The sequence below is a fragment of the Aspergillus heteromorphus genome (assembly GCF_003184545.1).
Source record: "Aspergillus heteromorphus CBS 117.55 chromosome Unknown BO70scaffold_12, whole genome shotgun sequence".
NCBI lineage: Eukaryota > Fungi > Ascomycota > Eurotiomycetes > Eurotiales > Aspergillaceae > Aspergillus > Aspergillus heteromorphus.
The window spans coordinates 640578-660021 of record NW_020290417.1 but is presented as its reverse complement, the minus strand read 5'-3'; the positions used below and the strand labels follow the sequence as shown (position 1 = coordinate 660021).

General features: G+C 54.5%; 8 protein-coding genes across 8 annotated transcripts; 3 read left to right on the top strand and 5 right to left on the bottom strand.

Moving 5' to 3' along the window:
* Positions 1 to 2499: 2499 nt before the first annotated feature.
* met16 (phosphoadenylyl-sulfate reductase (thioredoxin)) lies at positions 2500 to 4013 on the bottom strand. The gene is made up of 2 exons (XM_025543216.1): positions 3611 to 4013; positions 2500 to 3553 (listed from the first exon to the last, which is right to left on the bottom strand). Exons 1-2 carry the CDS (start codon positions 3789 to 3791, stop codon positions 2805 to 2807), a joined length of 930 nt encoding a protein of 309 aa, XP_025399497.1. The 5' UTR covers positions 3792 to 4013; the 3' UTR covers positions 2500 to 2804.
* Positions 4014 to 5022: 1009 nt separating this feature from the next.
* BO70DRAFT_396524 (phosphoserine phosphatase SerB) lies at positions 5023 to 6552 on the top strand (the record flags this gene model as incomplete). The annotated part of the gene is made up of 3 exons (XM_025546630.1): positions 5023 to 5856; positions 5910 to 6167; positions 6238 to 6552. The coding sequence occupies 3 exons, from the start codon at positions 5023 to 5025 to the stop codon at positions 6550 to 6552; spliced, it is 1407 nt and encodes a 468-aa protein (XP_025399496.1).
* Positions 6553 to 7189: 637 nt separating this feature from the next.
* On the bottom strand, positions 7190 to 8976 carry BO70DRAFT_387305 (lipoate synthase; the record flags this gene model as incomplete). The annotated part of the gene is made up of 2 exons (XM_025545904.1): positions 7685 to 8976; positions 7190 to 7197 (listed from the first exon to the last, which is right to left on the bottom strand). The coding sequence occupies exons 1-2, from the start codon at positions 8916 to 8918 to the stop codon at positions 7190 to 7192; spliced, it is 1242 nt and encodes a 413-aa protein (XP_025399495.1). The 5' UTR covers positions 8919 to 8976.
* Positions 8977 to 9185: 209 nt separating this feature from the next.
* BO70DRAFT_405574 (uncharacterized protein) lies at positions 9186 to 11949 on the bottom strand. Its single transcript, XM_025547122.1, has 2 exons — positions 10578 to 11949; positions 9186 to 10525 (listed from the first exon to the last, which is right to left on the bottom strand). Exons 1-2 carry the CDS (start codon positions 11649 to 11651, stop codon positions 9584 to 9586), a joined length of 2016 nt encoding a protein of 671 aa, XP_025399494.1. The 5' UTR covers positions 11652 to 11949; the 3' UTR covers positions 9186 to 9583.
* An 811-nt stretch (positions 11950 to 12760) lies between these two features.
* BO70DRAFT_336640 (putative ribosomal assembly complex component Ipi3) lies at positions 12761 to 14840 on the top strand. The gene is made up of 2 exons (XM_025541116.1): positions 12761 to 13134; positions 13200 to 14840. Exons 1-2 carry the CDS (start codon positions 12787 to 12789, stop codon positions 14559 to 14561), a joined length of 1710 nt encoding a protein of 569 aa, XP_025399493.1. The 5' UTR covers positions 12761 to 12786; the 3' UTR covers positions 14562 to 14840.
* Positions 14841 to 16394: 1554 nt separating this feature from the next.
* On the bottom strand, positions 16395 to 17624 carry BO70DRAFT_37530 (2-deoxyribose-5-phosphate aldolase). Its single transcript, XM_025545016.1, has one exon. It carries the CDS (start codon positions 17420 to 17422, stop codon positions 16628 to 16630), a length of 795 nt encoding a protein of 264 aa, XP_025399492.1. The 5' UTR covers positions 17423 to 17624; the 3' UTR covers positions 16395 to 16627.
* A 173-nt stretch (positions 17625 to 17797) lies between these two features.
* BO70DRAFT_396519 (uncharacterized protein) lies at positions 17798 to 18399 on the bottom strand (the record flags this gene model as incomplete). Its single annotated transcript, XM_025546629.1, has 3 exons — positions 17798 to 18007; positions 18150 to 18231; positions 18350 to 18399. The coding sequence occupies 3 exons, from the start codon at positions 18397 to 18399 to the stop codon at positions 17798 to 17800; spliced, it is 342 nt and encodes a 113-aa protein (XP_025399491.1).
* Positions 18400 to 18640: 241 nt separating this feature from the next.
* BO70DRAFT_362148 (uncharacterized protein) lies at positions 18641 to 19441 on the top strand. The gene has a single exon (XM_025543215.1). The coding sequence runs from the start codon at positions 18759 to 18761 to the stop codon at positions 19383 to 19385; it is 627 nt and encodes a 208-aa protein (XP_025399490.1). The 5' UTR covers positions 18641 to 18758; the 3' UTR covers positions 19386 to 19441.
* The last annotated feature ends 3 nt before the right edge of the window (positions 19442 to 19444 follow it).

Below are 19444 nucleotides of genomic sequence, written 5' to 3'. Positions count from 1 at the left end.
ATCTGGATGAACTTCCGTCCCCTCGTCGCCATGTCGCAATTATTGTCATCCACGCCGCGATGGCGCAATCGCCTTCCCAAAGCATGCTATACCCGATTCCCTATTTATAGGCCTTCTAGAATCCCCCTCTGCTCCTGAGGCCCGTCAACCGCCATCCAACGTTGGAACGTACGCCGTACGTAAACTCCGCCTGGCGCTCGGAGATATGGCCAGTGCAGCCACCACCACGGACTCCAGGAGGGATTATCACCCCCCCCCCATCGTCGTCATCCACCTCATGTTGAAAGCCACATAATCTCCCCTTCTGGGTCTACGGCTGCCCAGAACAAGTCATGATTTTCAGGGGTATCAGGTTTGACCGACTGCACGATAGAAAGAACGTCCGATGCCCACCTATCTCCCTGACAATGACATGTCAATCGCAAGCGATCGCAACGCCTTGGTGCTCGCCAGGTAAATTTTTTTCCGCGCGGTCTGGAACTGGCGCGGACGTTTGCCTCATTCAATCTCTGACATTGGAACATTCCAAACGAACCCAGGCGCGCTGCTCCGATCGGAGACGTCAGAGCTGCGACCCAGAGTCCCCAGTCGGTACTTTGTACGTACTCGGCCCATGAAACAATAATTCGCTGGGCTTCCGCCGCCTTGAAACGCAGGCCGATGCAGGCCGGCCCCCGTCACGTGGCAAATCACGACATTTCCGGCTCGGCTTGCGTGATTGTCTACGCCAGCTGCGGCTTAGCCGGTCTTGGCACCGCTTCCGCCCCCGTCCGCTCAGGTGACCCGCTTGCCCTAACCGTGTACTCAGTACGGTGTACCTTACTCACAGGATGAATATCAAGTACAGGTGCAGAAGTGAAGACCCTGCGCTTCATCTTCCAGTGTGCTGAAGTATCCATCGTAGTTACTCCCACTATATCTGTTATCTGCAAGGCCTGATTGTGAATCCAACTAAACCAGCCTCAAGTTCCCCGGGGGAGTACCCTACTAGAAGAAACGCACCACGCATCCAATGCTAGACCTTCAAGCAACGCCCAGACGCCGCTACTATCCAACGCCCATCCACTATCTATACAGTAGCCCCCATCCTGGATCTTTCTGGCCGGCGTCGGTCCGCTGTGGAACTGTGCGCGGCATGTTCGTGCTTAGCTCAGGGTCTCAGGGTCCAGGATGCGGGCGCCTGTTTAAGTAGCGGGAGGGGCCTGAAGACTTACGCAGGGTTCCGGTAGTCAAGAGGACGGTGCATGATCAGAATAATCAATGGGGAGTACAGATCACGTTCTGGGCAGCCAGTAACCGAAAGCCAGTGATTGAAAGCCTATGCCCAAACACCTTTGTAGACTTTCAACTAAGCAGTGGTTTCCTGGTCATGTTGGCTAAACACAAGTCGAATCGTCATATCTAGCCATGAACGAACACAGACCCCAAGCCACAATATATAAAATAAAACATAAGACACAAGCCCCGCCCAAACTTGCCCCCTTGACCCATGGCCCCAAACCAATTCACCCCAGCACGCCACAACCCCATACTCCATACATACCCTTAGCTAAAAGAAAACGGGGCCGAAGGAATTATTATTAGGACCAGAATCTCTCGCGCGAGAAGATAAGCGTCGATAAGATTTTTGTGGTGAGATAAGATTGATAAGATAAGATCACAGGGTCTTGAGTCCTTAACTCTTTAACTCTTGAGTGGGAGCCCGATCAGGATAAATCTGTGTAGGAGGTGGACGGAACAGCTCTGGAGATAATGAGTGAAATTTATGTCTTCAAGATCTTTGTTTTTCCCAGATGAGGAAACCGGAACATTGTTGTTTGGTTCTACATAGAACCTTCTCCCATCTGAGGTTTCGGGAACACCTGTTCGGCCACGGAGGAGCGAAGTCTGGTTCAATACAACTGAATACATATAGACTATGGATGGAACAGCAAGGCCTTTTTTTGTCTTGAGGCTTGGAATTCAAAGTTTCCATCACTACATTAAAGAATGCTGAAAGGATAGAGAATTGTATCCCTGGCCACTTTCTGACCATCACTCAGAGTTTTATTACCAAGTATTCAGAATAAATAACAAACCAAAACATCATAATACTATTTGCCTTTTCCTGCATGAATCCCTTCATGAACTTGGCTGGTCTCCTGGTATTCGAATTCTTAGTCTTGCTCTCACCAAAACCTTGAAGTTGGGTAGGTATGGTTGGGTTCTAGTCTCGGGAAACGCGTGCCGGTCAGCCGGGAATTATCGGAAAAGTGAGACTTTCCCGGTGGCTCGAGCGTGTTCATGGCAATAGGGATCTGCCCTGCTGAGGGCTGAGGGCTGAGGGCTGAGTGGGCAGCTGCATAGGGAAGAAGTAAGGGCCCTGAAAATTCATTTCCGACATCGGACGATTTGACCATACCCCAATAATACTGTGTAGCTACTCCCTATCTAGCAGTCATACGCAGAAAATACATATTATAAGCAGTTATACGAAGAAGACAGATATTTTGAGATCAATAATCATTTCTATCATGTAGGTCATTAATGTACTTGGTTCGTGCGCCGAATTTTGCCAGTCCCGCCAAATCCTGTATGTACAGTCGGATGAGGATTGACGGGGGCTCTTGATCCCATTAGAACCGTTTCCTCCAGAACAAAATATTTCCCGAAATATCATAACACATAACCCCCAAAATTCCGTGCCCGTGGGGTGTTTTTTTGAACAAGAAATTGAACAAGGCTTGGTAACTCCGCTAGACATGAGAACTCCAGATCATAGAACGCCGTTGTAGATGCAAGAATGAAGAGAAAGTAGGCAGTGCCTATTGAGCAGCGGTCGTGAGCGATGTCTGAAGGGCCTGCGATAGGGCTTCCTCCTGACGCTTGCGCTCCATGTCCATCAGGAACTGGGCGTACTTGGAGCGAGGGTTATGGATACCACACTCGGTCTTCTCCTGGCCCTTCCAGCGACCGGATCGCTCATCTTCGTTCTCCTTGACCGGCTGAGTGGAGTGGTAGTCGCCAATGCTCTTGTAGCCACGGTCCAGCAGCTCGTTGTAGGGAACATCGTTCTCCTGCACGTACTTCTTGACCTGCTCGAAGGACCAGTTGGCGAGAGAGTTGATCTTGATGAGACCAGCCTCGTCGACTTCGATGATATCAAGGTCACCACGCTTGCCGCCTTGGCTGCGACGACGTCCGGTGAGGACAGCATGCACGTTCAGTTCACGGTAGGCACGCTGGGCAGGCTCGACCTTGGCCACCCAGTCGTAGAACTGGTCATCGGTCTCCCAGAGACGGGCACCGTACTTCTTGGCGAATTCTTCCTCAGTCTCGACACCCTGAGGCTGGTAGACGTGGATGTTGTTCAAGGGGTACTTCTGGCGAACACGGTCGACAAGAGCCAGGGTTTCAGAGAAGTGGTGAAGAGTGTCGAGGAAGACCAGGTCAACCATCTGGGGCCGGGGCACGTCCAGCTTGGAGAGCATGTCCAGAGTCACAAGACCCGTGAGACCGAAGGCAGTGGTCTGGAATAGGTGAGGAAGAGAGGTGACACACCATCTCAAGACATCTGCCAAGGTGTTAGTCAATGGGCCTGGGGGGGCAGAGAGGGGCAAGGCATGCTGACCTTGGGGCTCAAGGAACTGCAACTGTCTGTTAAGGAACTGCAAGTGTGGCTTCGTGAAGACAATCTCCGGAAGGTAGTCATCGCTGGAGCTGGCACTGGCATAGCCAGACTCGGTGGCACTATCTCTCGAGTCGATGGCCTCCACATCGGAGGGGTAGTTCTCAGAAGTCTTTGCAGGCATCTTGAAGGGATGTTTTTTTTTTTTTCAAAAGGAGTAAGGTCAAATGAATCCAATGTCACCGAGAAGAAGGATGCAAGCGGGTCTATATGTATGGAATGGAGGAGACCGGGGTGCTATGACGGAGGAAGGAGACTGAGGGAGGCGAGGGATGATGTAGATTGAACGCAACAGAGATGACAATGACCAGTCCGATATAAATGAAGGGCAGGACAGGGGCAATCACGACATCATCGGATCCGGCAGCCTGTTCTTCCTGCCCTCAGTCCCCCATAGATTGCCGATCCATTCTGCCGTGATCGATCACGACATTGGCTGTGACCGCCTGCGCGATCGGGCGGCTGGGCTGAAAAATTTCGATCTCCTCATGTCCTGGGGAAATCACGCAATACTTGCGCCTCGGGTGCCTGCAGCTGCCCGCACCCGCTTAGCTCATCCAGTTGGCTGCGCCTTGCTGATAAATCCACCTGTTCCACCGCGAGGTGGAACGGGGAAGAACAGTGATGACTGAGAAAGCGTATTCATCGTCATCGTCTTAGCGTAGCGATGGTTGATTGATCTTCCTGGTCAGGGGCCACTTGGAAGCGCTGCCCTTATCTCGATGATTCGAGCAATCCCTGCTGCAGACCCTTCTCTGATTAGCACTCGGGAGGAGGTGCAGATCTAACTGACAGTTAGCCTCGGGGTTACATGGCTGTTGGGGTGTGAAGATGACAAACCCAGATAGTGGTGGTTTAGTAGCTCAAGTAGTTCCATGACTCTCAAGTGTCACTACACCGATACGGGGTCGATATGGTGACATGATGGCGAAGCTGTCACTGACTCACTCGGGAGGGGGAAAGGAGGAGGCGGAAGTTGGCGTCATTCTGCCATCCTGCCGGGCGGTGAATGAGCTAAGTATCATGTGACGGCGGGCAAGAGAGCCTCTGCGTCGAACCCCACCACGTGCGGCCGATCGGAGATGCAGGGGAAAACCGCCGCCGTCGCCGTTGTTCATTAATTCCCAGCCAGACCTCGTCCGTCACCTTATCTCCATCCGTTTTGACAGCCTCAAGGAGGGTTTGCTCCCGTCGGGTCGCTCCGTTGATTGCTGAGGATCTTCCCACTATCTCTCTTCTGCTTACTCCAAGACCATCCTTTGACCCCCCCCCCCCCCCCCTCCCCCCAGTCCATTCCCGATCCAATCCCCCTCCATCCCCCCCCAAAAGTCTACTAGACCGACCCCTCCGGCAAAATGGCAGCGCCCAACCCCACCAACAACGCCGCTCGTCCTACACGCCCCGTGTTGCGACAGACCCTTTCCAGTAATTCCTTCATCCACGACCACCAGCAGTACAAGCCGTCGGTCCCCATCCAGACTATCGGCAATGTGATTGGCAACTCCCCCGAGTCGGCGTTGGCCTCGCTGTCCCTCAAAACAAACCCCATCAGCCCCGATCCCCAGAAGGTGACCGATAGCGGCATCATCCACAGCATCTTCAACCCCCAGCTGGATCCTTACCACGGTGACACCCAGCAGCTGGTCGCGACTATCTTCTACAAGTCGTCGGAACCGATCCACCCGCACCTGCACCCCGACTCATCGCCTCATACAGGGACTATCCTGCCGTCGCCTATGGTCCCTGTTGGGTCGGCTCCGACGATTGATATCGAGAAAATCCCGCGCGAGCCCCCCGCCCCCGAGCCGGAGCCCCTCGACCATCTGTACGGACCGTTCGTGTCGCAGCTCTGCCTGACCAACTTCCTCCAGATCATCGAAACCCTCCCCACCCCGTACCAGCGCACCAACACTGCGCACCGGTGCCTGGACCGCCACGACCAACCCCGTGTGGTGGAAGTGACATTCTCGCCCCCTCCCAACCCGGAATATCTCACCTTCGCGGATCTCCGGAAACACGAGAGCATATGGCGGTTTGAGCGGGAGTGGAATGTGGAGGTGGTTCTCCAGAGGGAGAGCGTCTTCCGCCGTCACAAGCGGTTGGTGGTGTTTGACATGGACAGCACCTTGATTCAGAACGAGGTGATTGACGAAATTGCCAAGTTCATTGGCGTGGAGAAGGAGGTTTCTGTGAGTGCCATAGGATCTACTGGCCTGTCCGTTTTCGTACTGACTGATGGCAGGAAATCACGGAACGTGCGATGAACGGTGAACTGGACTTCTCCGCATCTCTCCGCGAGCGCGTTGGTCTGCTGAAGGGCGTTCCTGCGGATGTCTTTGAGAAGCTCAAGTCCGTCATTACCATCTCCCCCGGCGCGCGTGAGCTCTGCAAGGCTCTGAAGGCCCTTGGCTGCAAGATGGCAGTGTTGAGCGGAGGCTTCCAGCCCCTCGCAGAATGGCTCGCGGACCAACTTGGTCTCGACTACGCCCATGCCAACCATGTACGTGATCCATTCTCGAGTCTACCGCAAACTCTTACTACCTTGGATACTAATCGCATTGCTTCCTCAGCTGGAAATCGATGCCGCGTCGCAAACATTGACCGGCAAACTGGTCCCCACATACCCTATTATTGACGCGGCCCAGAAGCGCTCCCTCCTCCACTCCATCGCTGCGGAGCACGGGATCCCCATTTCCCAGACCATCGCTGTTGGCGACGGTGCCAACGACCTGCTTATGCTCCACGCCGCCGGCCTCGGAGTGGCCTGGCGCGCCAAGAGCAAGGTCCAGCTCGAGGCCCCAACCCGCCTCAACGGGGAGAGCCTCGTGGATATCCTCTACCTTCTGGGATTCACCACGCAGGACATCGGCGAGTTGATTGCGTAGTCGAACGAAGCGCGTCGTCCAATATGTCTGCGGCGGCCAAGTGACCCGTAGAAAGACACGAGTGCGCTCGTCTGACACTGGTCCGCCAAGCGAGCGAGCATCATGCAAGTTCTCGCCAGGTGCGTACGTACACATTTTAACGACTTGTCGGCGGAATCCAGCGGAAATACCGTCCGATAAGCCTATTCCAATTCATCTCATCACTCCCCTTTTTATTTTTATCTTATTCCCCCCTCCCCCACCTTTTCATTCCGTTATGTATATCTCTGTTCGGCCTGGACATTTTGGATTTGGGATGTGTAGACCAGCCACCGGCCTTACCCAAAGCCCCCCATCCACCTCTCTCGTCTCAGTTCCCGAACGTGCGACTGTCAATGAATCCAAGCGAAAGCCAACATGCACTACACTAGAACGATGATCAACCATCCATCTATCAAGAAAGCGTTTCGTTTTCATGCGGGCGTCGGAGCAGGTAGGCAGGCAGGCAAGGATGCCGGCGCCGGCGGACACACACACACACACACACACACACACACATACAACGGTGGTCCTTTACGCACAGATCTTTTGAATGGTTAGTTGTTTAGTTGGCTGGTTGGATATATTAGGTTGGACGTGAAACGAAACGACCGTGTGATCATGATGCTGACTTTGTCAATATTTCGTCTATCTCATTGGAATGGATGTACATGTTGAATTATGTCCCCTATCCGGTAGAAGAAGGGCCATTGATATCCATATCTGACCCCTGATCTCTGACCCTTTGTCTCTATTCCTGCTATGCTCTGCTCATGCTGCAGATAATCGATCGTGCGTCCGTCCGTAGTAGTAGTAGTAGGTAGGAAGGTAGGTAGGTAGTCTTCGCATAACGAGACCAGCAAACCAACAACAACCACAAAGAAAAAAAAATAAATAAAGAAATAAAGAAAGCAGACCAAGCTCTTAACTTAACAAGGGACAATAAAAAAAAAGCCCATTCATTGCAATGCTAACCAGCGCCAAGGACCCAAAACGAACCCCAGAGAGCCCCAAAAAAAAAGCGTATTAAACAATCGGCGAACGCAAGGCGACATCTTCACCAAACCAAACCGAACTCACGTCGCGGTCTTCCCAGTCGTCGGAAGGCCCTTACTCAGAAACGACTGCCACTCCTTCTCATGGGCATCGGGGTTCCGAAGGGGCTCGCCGGCCTTTCTCTTCTTAAGGACATTCTCAATGAACGCCTCACCCGCCTTATAACTACTGCGGACGAGGGGCCCAGACGCACAATAAAGGAAGCCCATCTCGAGGGCACGAGACTTCCAGTAATCGAACCGTTCGGGACGAACGTACTCATGCACGGGCATGTGTCTGGTGGTGGGACGCATGTACTGACCGAAGGTGACGACGTCGACGTTGACGGCACGTAACGCGGCGAGGGAGTTCTCGAGCTGCTCGTCTGTCTCGCCGAAGCCGAGCATGAGGGAGGTTTTGGTGATGAGCTCGGGCTTGGCTTGCTTGGCAGCTTCGAGGACGCGGAGAGACTGCTCGAAGGTGGCGCGGCGGTCGCGCACCTGGTTGGAGAGCTCGCGGACGGTCTCGACGTTGTGTGCGTACACGTCGAGTCCGGAGCGCGCGACCAGCTTGACCATCTCTAGGTCGCCCGCGTAGTCGCCCGTAAGACACTCGACGAGGATGCTGGGGGCCTTTTGTTTGATCTTGATGACGGTCTCGGCGAAGTGGCGCGCACCACCGTCGGCGAGGTCGTCGCGGTCGACGCTGGTGAGAACGACGTAGCCCAGGCCCCAGCGGGAGATCGCCTCGGAGGTGTTCTCAGGTTCGTGGGGGTCAAGGGGCGCTGGGGCACGGTTTGTCTTGACGCTGCAGAAGCGACAGCCGCGCGTGCAGGTGTCGCCCATCAGCATGATGGTGGCGGTGGCAGCGGACTTGTCGTCGCCGCCCCAGCACTGGGAGATGTTGGGACAACGGGCCTCTTCGCAGACGGTGTGGAGCTTCAGACCGCGCAGGTCTTTCTTGAGACGTTGGTAGTTCTGGGAGTCCGGGATAGGGGTCTTGAGCCAGGAGGGCAGGCGGGTCATCTTCTTCTTGCGGCCGGCGGGGCCGACGAGGGCCGTTTCGAAGGGCTCCTCATCGAGGGCGGGGGCTGTGTTGCCGGAGACGAAGTCGGTGAAGGAGGGGCCGGCGTTGAGTTTGTTTGTGAAGGTTGTTCGACGGCGTGGTGGCACTTGGGCGGTTGTGGTAGTGGTGTCGGTGGGAGATTCGGTGGTGGCGTAGGCTCGACGGGCGAGGGAGGAGCTGGGTTGAGGGAAGAGGCCCCGTGTGGAGGAGCTGAGGAGCCGGAGACGGTGCGTTGATGCGGCGGCCATGGTGATGGTGGTTGTTGTTCAAGCTCGAGGGCCTCGAACAAGCAGCAGGTTGGAGAAAATGAAGGCAGTCGATTGTCGATTCCGCGGGAAACCCGCCGCTGATATCGGACTTCGGCGGCCCTTCCGCCGGAGCTGACTCAGCGGGGATATATGCCTGGGTGCCTGAGGTGGCAAAGGGGGGGAAGGGGGGGGGGGGCTGAGTAATCTGCTGACGGTGAGGATTATTACTCTATTACTATGTCTCGGACGGGATTGGATGGTATTAGGGCAAGGGTATCATTAAATATCTAGGACGGGGGTCTAACTACTACTACTACTAATACTAATTATACATTAGCCATAGGGGCTAACTGCACACGGTACATATGAGATCTGGAGGGCCAGGATGTAAACACAATACAAGGAAAGGGGTTGACAGGCCACAGGCATGTATAACGGGGGATGCGACACGGAAAGGAGATGAAAGGACAGAGTACAGCGAAACGAAAGGCTGGGGTGGAAGCAGTCTGGTCTAGCCAAGAGAAAGACATGATAAGAAAGTATGATCAAAGAGAGACAGAGTGACATATAGAAACATCGGACGAAATAAGAAAACAAGACGGATAGTCTATGGTGTTGAGCACACAAGTGTAAAGGAAAAGAGGGAGACAATAGAAAGAATGTGTCTAGTTCTTGGTCTCAAGAACCTGTGCTAAGACCAGCACGGCGGACTTCAACGTCTCGTCGGCGCGACCGCAAATCGCGAACAGCAGATTATCCACGATGCGATCGAGATCTTTGCGAAGCTCCAAGCTCCTTGACCCGAGAACGCGTTCCTTGATACGGGACGGGGTGGCAGGGCTGAACTGCACCCCTGCGGATGAGGCCGCTTTCTCGGGCACGGTATCCAGACGGGCCAGATTAGTCCGATGGGAGAAATTGTTGGTTTTCCGGTTGGTGGACGCCAGGGATACTACATAATTGCGCGCGATGAGCGACGCGCAGAGCCCATCCAGCAGGTTTTCCGCCACATTGGGGAAAATACTGCGGAACGGGCGTAGAAGAGCCTTTTCGTTGTTGTGGCGGATGAACATGATGACGGGCGAAGTGAGTCGGAGCATGTTGCGAGGGAAGTCTTTCACGGAATGCTCCAGCTGGTCGATGGTCCATTCGTGATCCCACCATTTCTCCAGTTCCTCTTTCTCGGATGTCACCGAGGAGCGTCCGGGCGACGTTTGGATCTTTGGCGAGGTGCTGAACTTGGGCGGCAGGTCTGGTTTTGGCGTAGACTTCGGCGTAGACTTCGGATTGATGTGAATCTGGGTAGGCTTTTTGCAGATGACTGTTTCACCACCGCTTTCTGAAGCAGAGTCGGCATCTGTATAGTCATCGTCGTCCTTATCGTCTCGGAATCCGTCAGGGGACGAACACGAATGGTGCGTGATGTAGCCACTGTCGGACATGTCCATGGGCGTGTCGGGACTGAAGGCTGATATCTCTTGTTGCCCTAAGTCGGGCGTTGAAGGGATGGGATGTGGAGGCGTGGGGAGCGAGTAACTCATTGCTGGGGACGATTGGCGAGAGATATCAACTAACTTGGGTTTGGTCTTGCTGGCTACAGCAAACATCTGTCAAACATGTCAGTTTACGGGCACAGAAGGGTAATACGGTTGTACTCACCACCGCTTTGTCAGGTGCCTTCAAGCGTTGAGGGCTTTTCTGTACGATCTGACACTTCCGTCGGTTCTGTTCTCGCGATCTCTCGCCTGGGATTTCTGCAGTCTCCACGGGAGCGCCCTGGAGCCAGTCTCCACAGTAGGAAAGACTGCTGGGGACCCAGCTTCCTTCGCTCGATACTGTGCCCGATCTGCTCCTTTGCGTCCCTGTGGATGAGCCAGAGGTGCTTCTCTTCCCAAAGGACTCGAAGCCCGAGGAGGGTGCAGGTGATGGTATGCTTTCCGAAGTGGTTGAGGCCGGGGTCAACTGCCCGTCACTCGAGTCGCAGTGTCTAACCAGCTTGGAGTGGGCCATGTGCACGTTTGTAGTCTTCTCTTGTTGCTTGGGGGTCTCCAGCTGATCCATCTGCTGTCGAGGGCTGCAGTCATTGCACGACTCCTTGTCAGGTATGCACGCGCATCCTCTCGGGGTCGTCTGGCCATATTCCGATACCGATTCCGGTTTGGGCGAAAAGTAGGCGGATGAAGGAGAGGACTGGGAGCCGAGAGAATCTGAAAGAGGAGGGCTGGGGAGAAGGCCAAACGAGTCAATGCTCGTCACGTTCAAGTTTTGGTCTGAGCGCCAGGCTCGGAGTGTTGGACCGCCAGACACCTGGCGCGATAGTCGGGACTCTTTGGCGGCAGATGCAATGTTCTCAAGGGATGGGGAAGATGGTAGGCGAAGCTGGAAGGGCTGCTTCATGCGGCGCACTGAGCGGAAGGGCGACATGTACACCGAAGGACGCTCCGCTGGGCGTCGGGACTGCGACGTGGTATACTCGGACTGCTCAGGCCGAGGCGACGTCGACCGAACAAAGGACAGGGAGCTCTGCGCTTGCTGCCTTTTCCATGGCTGTACATTGGGCGAATAGCGCGGAGAATTGTTGCCGGGAGCCATGGGTTCTTCACCTGTTACGCAGTATGATGGCACGCTCCTGTTTACAAACGATGGGGCCGTGTTGGCGGACATATTATGATGATGATTATTGTACTGGGGCTTCAAGGGTGTGCCAATAGGCTGGTAGTCCGTCGAGGACATGGCTGGGTCGAGGAAGTGTACTAGCAGAGAAGAACGAATGATTCTCGGACTGGTACTCAGAGGAACGGAGAGGGAAAGAGAGGGAAAGGAAACCTCAGTTGATGAGACCTGCGGCCGACAGGGCCTTATACTACATAGCAACCTGGGCTCCCAGTATCCCTTGACTGCCTTGCGGTGACGGAGAACTAGTCACCGGGCATGGGTATTCTGCCCCTTCGAGAGGGTCATCTCGCACTCTGGAACATGACCGTAGTGTGAAGGGCCACTACACCCACCGTCCTTGCATACCAGAGAGAGGTGAGCAAAGCAGAGGGCGCAGCCATTGGCTCCAAGGATCGATGTGCGCCACCTGCAGGAACAGCACAACGTGGATGGTCCTCCGCCCAGGGTGTTCGCATCTCATCACTAGCAAAAGGAATGAGACATGCAGAAGAAAGGGTACGGGGAAAGCCCTTAGATGGGGCATTGGGAGGACGTCACAGGTCCTTTCCCAGGGCTGTCTGGTCAACGCAGGCGTTGCACTGGGCAATCAAAGAGCAAGCCCCTAGAGGGGGGCCCCTTGCATCCGTTGCTGGGGATGCCGCGGATTGGCTGATGTTGTTGAGGGGACAAGCGAAATTTAATTTAAGCAGCATGTGCAAGAATTTAGCTTGCCGGTGGCCGCGGAAATTTGAAATGCATCACGATATCTCGAATACCGCCGGAAGGCAGGTAATCAGTTGTCGCGGCTGGAGTTCCTGGAGGTGGTTGAGATGACCGTTGTGGCAGTGGCTCGATGTGATGGAGGATGGACGCAGGAGACATGGCCAAGGGGTCGGACGCGCTAGGCACGTTAGCCATGAAGGAGACCAGGGGATCTAGGAGACCAGCACAGGGTCAAGATTGACTTACTGAGGATTGGAGTTGTTGGACGAAGGAAGAAAGAAGATCGAGGGGTTTAAAGTGCACTTGTGTCTGCTGACATCAGCATATGCACGCATTAGCGATTCGCAGACAAACAGTGCAAACCCGCCGGTGATCGATTGCGAGCATCAAATCAATCGGCCGTCCATCCAGAAAAAAAAAAATCGGTGGCATCGATTCGGTCCCGCGATTTCTCTCCATTCCCCCGCACTTCCTTGGATCTGCCCTCGCCATGCTCTCCGAGTGCTTCATCGCGTCGACGCTGGCGTCTGGCAAAGTGCCAGCGTCTGCGTCCCTCCGAGACGTGGGAGTCTGCGTGCATGAATTCCAGCCGACGCTGAACCTGCGCTCCACCTTCAAGAAGAGCTCGACCGCCGCCAGATGTCTGGCTGTGAGTCCATCGCATGTGTTCGCCGCGCAGGCCGAGAAAGCCATCGTCCACGTGTACAGCCGGGAGAAAGGCAACCAGGAAGCCATTGTCCCTTTTCCGGAGCGGATTCGCAGCATCGCCGTCGCCGGGGGGAAGAACGGCGACGTTCTGGTCCTGGGGACGGAAGGCGGACGCCTGATTCTGTGGGAGGTAGGTCAACCAAGTGTCTTTTGTCTTCTCATAGCCGGGGTGATCTAACAGCATTCGTGTGGTAGACTTGTACCGGACGACAGGTGGCGACGACGGCGTCGCATTTGCGCCCAGTGACCGCTCTCGTGGTCGATCCCACCTCCAACTTCATTCTCTCGGGCTCGTCCGATGCCAGCATCCATGTTTGGTCGCTGGTCGACCTCCTCTCCTTCACCAAAGCCCCGTCCGGCCGTGATCGCCAGCCCCCAAATTCTCCCATCCGTACGTTCTCGAACCACCGCGCCGGCATCACCTCCATCGCCGTCGGCCACAGCGCGGGGCGTTACAACATTGCCGTTTCTGCTGCGGAGGATAACACAGCCATTGCCTGGGACTACCACACGGGTCGCCTCTTACGCACCTTCCTCCTTCCATCCAATGCGATCTCGATCGCGCTCGACCCGGCCGACCGGGCGTTCTACGTCGGTTACCAAGACGGAAGCATCCAGTCGATCGACTTCTATAAGAGCCAGTCCATCCAACACCCGCTCCACGATCCCTCTCTACAGTCGACACCCTCGCAACCCCCCGCCGAAGACCGGTGGCTACCTCCGACTGCCGACTGTGGCGCCGCGCACGCCCTCACCCTCTCCTACGACGGCATGACATTGCTCTCGGGTCACCAAAATGGAAAGGTCCTGTCATGGAACGTTGGAAGAAAGAAGTACGCCTCGACAGTGGCTGATTACACGCACCCGATCACGAATATAATGATGCTCCCGCCCACCGGCCTCCCCCACCCCACTCTCGACCTCCAACGGGTCGCACACACCATCGTTAAGCCCCGTTACGACCACACCCTGTCCGAATCCTCCCAATCGATCGGCACCGTCCCGGCCGACTACACGTTTAGCACCCACCTCCTACCCTCAATCTCATCCACATCCAACCAATTCACCGAAGCGTTCTCCCACGCCTACTTCCCCGAATCAATGATCGAAGAAGGCCTCGCGGAGCTCGCCGCGCTTGACCAGCCCGGCAGCAACGGCGTCCAGGCCTCATCCATGTCGCAAGCCGTCACCGACGAGGAAGCCGCAGCCAAGGACTCGCAGATCTTCGACCTCGAGGCGCAACTCGTCACGCTGAAGCAAAAGGCATCCATCAACGAAACGGCCCGCCAATCCACCACCGACGAAGTGACCAAGCTCCGCTCCGACCTGGCCAACCTACACGACTATATCACGGAGCTCCACGAAAAGCAAGAGCAGGCGCAAAGAGAGAAGATCATCCGCCAGGCCCGCAAGGAAGAGCGCGAGACCCGCCGCCGGGACGCGTGGTTCGCCGCCGAGAAGAAGGGCAAGAAGGGCGATGCGGTTCTCCGTAAAATGGACGCCGAGGATACCCTCATGACGAGCGATACGGATGACCAGAGCAGTGATGAGCAATAGCTCCTCATCTCATGATTATCATCTCTCTCATCGCCATCCCCTCTTCCCCCTTCCACCATCATGAACCTGGTCTTGTATACCTTCATTCCACATTTCGTCCCATATTCTATTACCAGTCACGGCTGGATCTGGATCTGCATTCGCATCTTTTCTGGTAGGCGCAACGGTCAAAAAGTTCCGGTGATTGAGGTGTATCATATCATACATAGCAGATCAATTGCTCTGCGTCTACATGGTTACAGAGCACTTACTGTATATAGATAATAGATCAAAAGTCACGATAGTTTAAGCACATTACCTACGTACATATGAAGTACGAAGTACATCCATCCAGTCAGATAGTACCCAGCCACACTGTTAGCAGTTACACTGCAGCCACTTCAGCACATTCCATGCAGTTAACTAACTACATTACATTATTACATCATCGCTCCACATCCCAATATCTACTAGACAAAGGAGTAGATAGTAGATCGTTATCTAGTAGCCAACCTCCTCCGATCTGCAGAACATGAAACCTGAAACTTGAAACCTGTACCCATCCATCCTTAATCCCAACCACGGGGCATGGGCGATGATTCATGAAACAAAGTGGCTGTCACTCGAAACCCGGGAATGTATGTATGTACCTTCTATCTATCTATCTAGTATCTATGCAGTAGATAGCGGGGAGCCCGCCCGCCTCTGGCATGCATCCACCCCAGGCCGGAATGTACGCACTAGTGCGCATTCCACGAATACAGTATTAATATTCATCAAAGGAAACCCCTAGTGCTATGTGGGAATCGTGTAACAGAACAAAATTAGATGGATATTTGGTTGAGGTTGACATTGTAGGGGAGTATGTAGACTGCAGGGTGGGGTGCTCGTGAGTAGTTAGGTATTATGATTCATCCATTCCAGTGTAATGACTCAATGCTCAGGCTCAGGGTTAAGATTAGTGGGCGGGGCGTAGACGGTCTAGAGAGTCTAGAATTTCCGATCAATGGAGTCAGAGAAAGGAGGTTCGTTGGAATGGAGTAAAGCAGGAGGGAAATAATAAGCCATTGAATTGTTCCTTGGCTCTGGCAATAGGCGAGTCCAAGGAGTCAGTCATATTCTGGGCGTGGATGCCAATGGTACCCACCGGAGAGGTGGTAGTAACATACAATCAACAAGGACTTGTCATCGCAGGGGCATTTCTCTGCATAATGTCAAGGCTCGATTCTCGGCGCTTCCAGTCAAATTTCGGCTACAGTCCCTGTCCTGGCTGGTTGAGGGTGTTCTTCCCAGACCTATCAAACATAGACGTTGCGTCTGTATCAAGCCGCCCGGTTGATCCATTTCATGTCCTCCAGGTCAATGACAATCAAACGGTCAGCTACTTCATCCCGTTTGGGGTCCAGTCGGTTAACCGGGTCGGTCACTCGGATCGCCTTTGATAGAGAGTGGTGGCAGCGATCGAGAAGACCATAAAGAGTGTTGGGTCCCAGTAGCCTTTCTGCTTCGTCTCTTGCCTTTCGCTTCTTCTATTGCAGGTCTCTCCTCTTCTCTTGTCTGATTCAATTCCTCCAGTTGACGTCGCAAGTCGGCGATCTCGTCTTGCATTACTAGCAGCAGGATTGATTCCCAAGAGCCAATAGAGGGGTCCCGTTTTGGAGGCAGGAAAATGAGACTGGAGAGGATGTGAGTACGATGTAGACCATCTCCTCCGCAGTTCGTTTGTTGTTGTTGTTGATGCCTTGATACCGATTACTAAGCTGTATGAGGCCGCATGCCTTAGGCACAAAGTATGCCCTGGAGCCTATTTATGACCAGTGAAGCATAGGGCTCTACAGTAGTAAGTGATGGGTATGTGCGGTATCAATGCTTCTGTTCCTGAAGAAACTGTAGGGTAGTAGTTATAGTGTTAGTGGTGCTGCTCCACCTTGGAGTTGCGGCCTGCGGGGCGGGCCTTCGGCTGTCTCCACCGCGATGGTCGTAGGAAACACCACCACCCTACTACTGTAGTGTATATTATGTGCTGTGCTGTATATACTCGCCGAACAACCAGACCATACAACCCCCCCAGCCTTAAGGATCGGATCTCAATAGTTACCGCTACCATCGCCTCCCACATCACCACCATCCCCCACAATCTTCACCCCGGAACTACTCCCAATCCGCTCGGCCCCAACCTGCAACATCCTCCGACAATCCTCCCTCGACCGAACCCCCCCACTCGCCTTAACCTTTGTGCCCTTCCCAACCAGATTCGCGACCGCGCGCATGATCGCCACGTTCTCAACACTTGCCCCGGGCCCATTAAACCCCGTGCTGGTCTTAATGTAATCCGCGCCAGCGGTGCACGCCAGTACCGAGCCCGCGACAACCTGCTCGGGAGTCAACTGCGACGTCTCGAGGATGACCTTCAGCACCGTCGGTGCGGGGGCTGCGTCGCGCACTGCCAGCACATCCGTGTAGACCTCCGTGTACTTCCCTTCTTGGAGGAGAGGGTAGTTCAGGACCATGTCTAGCTCGGACGCGCCGAGCTCCACGGCCTGTTTGGCTTCCTGTGTTTTGGAGGTCGTGGGGTGTGTTCCTTCGTGGAAACCGACCACGCAGGCTACGCCGACGGTGGGGTGTGCTTGGAGGAGTGACACAGCCTGGGGGACGTGGCTGAGACGGACGCAGACGGTCGCGAATTGATGGGTGATTGCTTCTTGGCATAGGGTGTCGATTTGTTGGGCAGTCGCGGTCAGGGAGAGCTGGGTGTGATCGATTGTGCGGTTGAGCGAGGATGGGATGGCGTATGAGGGGAAGTCGGCGGGGACTGGGATGTCTTTCTGGACGCTGGCGACCAGCTCGGCCCATTCGGCGTCGTTTTGCGGGATGGGAGCCATGGTAATGGTACGCAGAGCCCAAGTGTCGGGTTGGCTGGCTGGAGTCTGCGGGCGTCTGAGATGCGATGATGCTGAGTCTGGAGAGTGTTTCTTCCCCGCTTCGATCTCATATCCCCTCTCCCCTCACGTGATCGCATCAGCTTCCGGCGAGATTATGACCCAGCCAGGCCAACTTTCCAAACTCCAACGACTACCCCTACCCAGTCCCACCCCCAAAACACAACCAGAAAGAGGCAAGTAATTATGATACCAACAATGATCATTGTAGCGCAGAGCAGAGGAGCGCACTCTTAAACTCCTAAACCTCCTCGCAAATCCCCTCAATCCCCCAGCACCACCATACCATCAACACCAACCCCAATATCGATATCAATATCAACCACAGCTCTTACACTCCGGCCCCCTCACATCATCCACGCGACCAATCCTCCTCCCACCACCCGGTCCTCCCGGCCCGCCACCACCTCCACCGCCACCACCACCCCAAGACCCGCCTCCCGCGCCCCAACGAGCGCTCGCATTAGGGTTCTTTCCCTGTCGAGATACATTGAACCTGGAGTTTTGCGCGGCGGTGTAGGGATCCAACTGATAGAGAGAAAGTAGGTGTTAGTAGTGGTAGATCGTAGGGGACGGGATGGGTCCTTGATGTGATGTGATGCGATATGACCAAAGGGAAAGCGTTGTGTCATAACCGCAGATCCGGATACCAGGGCAGACGAAGACGTACCGAGAACAGGCTCACGAAGTCGAGACCCAGAAAGATGTAAATGCTTTCGAAGAAACGGCTGACTCGGACGGTGAGTGGGGGGCTGTGGTTGTTTGTTGTTAGTATGGGGGTTGATTTTGGTGTTTTGGGGGTGGTTGGTTGGATGAATGGATGGATAGGTGGGTAAATAGAGGCGCATGCTTGCTTGCTTGTCTGCTTACCTTCCGAGGACGCGCCCGCCGGACACGTAGGTCTTCGGTTCGGACGACATAATTCTGTCTGTATGGATAAGTTGGAGATAGATGCGGATTGAATTGAAGGCCAGATGAGGCAACGGGAAAGAAGGCAGCCTGGCATCACGGATAACGGCTGGCCGGATGGGGTTAGCGCGGCTGACTAGCTGGACCGTCACCCGATGGGGTTTAGCGCATGTATGATGCTGGCGGAGTTATCGCGGGATGTCGGAGTTAACGTCGCCCACTTCCCCATCAGGAAACTGGTCTGACTTGGATGTCTTGATGGGTATCTATCTATAAATGAGCTGCTCTCAGTCAGTTCAATAGTCAATGAAGCCAGCAATCCCTCTTCTACTGCAGATATCTGAATTCTAACCAGAGAAGTGCAAGAACCATGCTCGTGGAACTTTCCCTCTTCCGTCACCCCGCTTTTCTCCCCTCTGCCTCTTCCACTCTCCAATCCCACCTCAGACTCATCGCCGAGTCATCTCCATCCACCTATATCTACACACAGATGGAAGACCCCACATACATCTACATCATCCAGCCAGCGACACTCACGCGGAAGAATGACAAAGTGGAAGAACTATCGGCTCACGAGGGCATAAACCTCGAATGGACACTTCAGATCGAACTTAACCACCACGCGACAGACACCCCAGAAACTGAAACAACCCAACTCGACAGCCTCCTCCCCACAAAAGCCCCCGTCATAGCGATAGGCAGATACTTCGTTCCCCCCGAGAAGAAGACCGGGTATCTGGAGACCTTCAACGCCACGAAAGGGCATCTGGAAGCATTCACGGCACCGTATCCGCTGGCTGGGGGGTGGGAGACGTATCCGAGCTCCGCTGGGGGAGACGATAAAGAGGATTATGTGTTGTTCAGTGGCTGGGATGCGGTGGAGAGGCATTTTGCGTTTGCGGATACGGAAGGGTTCAACGAGTTTGCCAAGATTAAAGGGTTTTTAGACGGAGGGGATATAAAGCATGTTGTACGGTGGGAAGGGGTTGGTCAGTAGGTTCGGGGCTGGGAAGTGTTTATGAAAAATATCCATTTGTAGCGCGTATCATCTTGATC